At 40.4% G+C, this 3,398-nt stretch overlaps 1 protein-coding gene across 1 annotated transcript in view; it reads left to right on the top strand.

The window, feature by feature from the left end:
• Window positions 1–3,398, top strand: part of si:dkey-250d21.1 (uncharacterized) — a 25,123-nt gene that overhangs the window by 16,843 nt on the left and 4,882 nt on the right. Inside the window, exons 8-9 of the mRNA XM_014007926.1 lie at window positions 531–579; window positions 673–2,468. Coding sequence (XP_013863380.1) covers window positions 531–579; window positions 673–2,468 — 1,845 coding nt within the window. The remainder of the gene's footprint in view (window positions 1–530; window positions 580–672; window positions 2,469–3,398) is intronic.

Here is a 3,398-nt window from a genome sequence, read left to right as displayed (position 1 = left end):
GTGTGTGTGTGTGTGTGTGTGTGTGTGTGTGTGTATTTTATATATAGATGAGCTTTTAACTTTTATCATCTCTGCTATAATATGAGAAATCTAATCACTGTTGTGTTTTTTTCCATATGCAATTATCATGTCACATGAACTTTCTAATGAAAAGTCTTGTAACAGCTAAATATTTTTGAAAAATAGGTATTTAAAACTATAACAGCAAGGTATGAATTATGTGTCAAAAGATACAACACCAGAAAAAATTTGAAGTGTTTTCTTCTTCTTTTTTACAAAATATGTTGCTTGCATGTAGAGGATGAGACTTAGAACTTGTACTTGAACCAGCCTCCTGTGAAGATTTGTCCCATTCTAGATCCAGTTAAATGTCTGTAGATGCATAGAGTCCATGGTTGCAGCCCAGTTACAAACTGGCTTAGAAGAAAATAAACATGTTACTTTTAATATTTTATTTTTATTTTTACTTTTTGCCAGTTGTTGATTGTATTAATATCAAAGTAACGTTTATAAAACTGCTCTTCTTACAGGACAAGGAATCTAAGAGTATTATCAAGAACTCTGAAAATAATATGGAAGGTATGTTCTAGAGATGAGCTTTTAACTTTTATCATCTCTGCTATAATATGAGAAATCTAATCACTGTTATGTTTTTTTTTCTGTCGTGTATAGTCGACTATGTCGAAGAAGCAGAGGAGTCCAAAGTTCAGCAATCCACTGAGAATTTGATAAATGAAGAGATAAAAGCAGAAGATGAGAATGGACACACTGGAGATAATCGTCAAAGTTTGGCTACAGTTTTCAGGTTGGCTGCGCTCCTTGGAAAAAAGAATAACAGCCTGAGCGAACTTTCAGAAGAAGACCAAGAGCCACTTGTTCAGGAGCTCAAGATGTGCCACTGGTTTGGAAATGAAAGTAGAACCATACCATCGGTTAGTGATGATGAAATGGTGAACCTCCTCATAACTGGAATCAGAGATGTCATACTTAAGGAAATTCAGGAATCTCCATTTTTCTCACTCATCATAGATAAACCTGTTAGAATTGCTGACAAGACCCACCTGCCTGTTTTTGTTCGATATGTTGGGGAATCTGCTCCAAAGGTTGAGCTCTTGGGTTTTTTGCCATTTGATAAAAACAGTAACGCTGATAGACAAGCAAGTCATCTTGCAAAGATTCTCATTGAAGACTGGGGATTGTCCATGTCTCAGTGTCGAGGACAAGCCTTCATGCATTTGGGTTTAGGTTATGAAAGCCTTAAGAAAATGTCTTTGAATTTTCTTCAGAGCTACCCACTCTGCGTCATAACACCCAGTGAGTCTTGTGGTCTTGCCTATTGGTTGGCCAGTAGTGTGCCTTGCCCCTCAGTGACAAAGATACTAGACATCATTGAAGATCTGCTGCTGTTCTTTGACGAGTCTCCTTGTCTGGAGGAACAATTGGCACAAGCTGTTGATGGGCTTTTGAACATGCCAAGGGAGGCTTTAGAGGAATTTCCTGAAACATTTTGCTCAAAGTGGAAAAAAAGGGAGGACTTTTTTGACATTCTTGCAGACACATTAGATGGTGTTCTTACCTGCCTAGATGCTGTCAGCTCTAGTGCCATAGGTGCCAAATCAGTTCATGCACAGGTTCTCTCTTCTGCACTAAGAAACATAGATTTCATTGTCACCCTGGTGATTTTGAAGAATGCCTGTGCCCCACTTCGTAACTGCAGCACAGTTTTTCGCTGTGGAAACCCTGCCGACATTCTCTGTGAGGTGGAAAAAATCCCATCAATCATGGAAACGCTTCAGAAAATGTTAGAAAATGTGAACACCATACACTCAACTTGGTTTGAACAGGCATTCCAGCTAGCAACCAAGGTTGCTCCTGAACAAGTGTGCTTTTCAGAGGAAGCCAACAACTACGAATCTCCAGAGATTTACTACAGAGAAAATCTGAGCATTCCCCTCCTCCAAAACCTCATTGACGAGATGAAATATTGCTTCTCCGACAGCCACTTAAATGCTCTTTCAGTCCTGTTGTTGTTGCCTTCGTGCAATCCTCAGCCCATACTGTCAGATTCCACAGTCAAGCCTTTCAGCCTCTACCTTACAGATCTTCCTGAGCTCGAGTCAGCCGAGCAGGAAATCAACAGATGGGCCTCTGTCTGGAGAGAAAAATACCAGGATGTCGCTCCTCCAGCATCTGTCACTGAAGCACTCGTCCATCCTGAGTCCAAGAGTCACCCAACTGTTGCAATGTTGCTTCGGCTAGTGGCTGTCCTGCCCAGTGTCAGTATGGAGTGTGACCTGATGAAGACCACCCTGAACTCAATAAGGGATCTGTTTAAAACCACTGTATGCAGCGGCAGCAAGACAAACCATGTGATGCTCTTCTCTCACCGCACAACACTACAGAAGCTGCCAGAAGTTATTGAGAAGTGCATGGAGGTTGATCCAGAAAGCTGTCTATGTCTGACCCAGGTAAGAGTTTTAGTTTAGATTAACAGTACCTGTAACAGTTCAGATGTTTGATGTAAATATTCTTATCCAAAATAGTAACTTACATGTTTTGTTTAGTTGCACATGGTGGGTCACAGGACAGCCCTTTTATTTCAGAAAGAAAAGGGAAAATTACATATCTGAATACTGCAGCAAGTTTTGCAGGGTTCCTGCAGATCCTTAAAAAGTTTTAAGTCGTTGAATTCATCAATCCAAAAATAAGGCCTTAATTAGCCTTAAAATGTCTTAAATCAATCTTTCAGAAGTCTTAAAGGGGACCTATTATGCAAAATTCACTTTTTAAAGGTTTTTTTTAACTCAACTTTGGGTATGTACTTCTTAAAAGAACAGTCGTAGGACCAAAAAAATGCACCCAGGGGCATATTTACTGTAAGTAAATATATTTTTAATGTGTATTAACGACAAGATTTATACTTCCATCATTTTGTGATGTCACAAGACGTACGACAACCCACCGGAACCTGCGTTCAGCCCCTTACCTAGCAACCCCTGGGTGAAACTCCACCTCCTCCGTATAAAAAGCCGTCACGGTTGTTGTGCAATGTGAAGCTCATTTTGCAACAAGCCTCCAATAGGGCAATGGGTAGAGTGTAGGACCAGAGAGTGGGAGACCAGGGTTTGACTCCGGTACGGACACAATTTAATTATTTATTTATTTTCGTTCGTTATGAACACGTTTTCTCATGTACCTCTATTGTTTAGCTTATTAAAGCCTTGTTAAAGCCTATTTGTTCGAGTTTCTGAGGTATTTTGACCGCTGCTGCTCCCTGCTCTGGTAACAGCATGCAGAGTGAGGGCAGAGCAGAGGAGGGAGAGAAAAAAAAAAAGAAGCTGTGACCACGACTCTTCCTCTGGGCCTCATATGGTTGTACAACAGAGCTTCTGCTATTG

Source organism: Austrofundulus limnaeus, unplaced genomic scaffold, assembly GCF_001266775.1.
Source record: "Austrofundulus limnaeus strain Quisiro unplaced genomic scaffold, Austrofundulus_limnaeus-1.0 Scaffold45, whole genome shotgun sequence".
Lineage (NCBI taxonomy): Eukaryota > Metazoa > Chordata > Actinopteri > Cyprinodontiformes > Rivulidae > Austrofundulus > Austrofundulus limnaeus.
The sequence above is the reverse complement of the archived record's forward strand: the minus strand, read 5'-3'. Positions and strand labels throughout refer to the sequence as shown.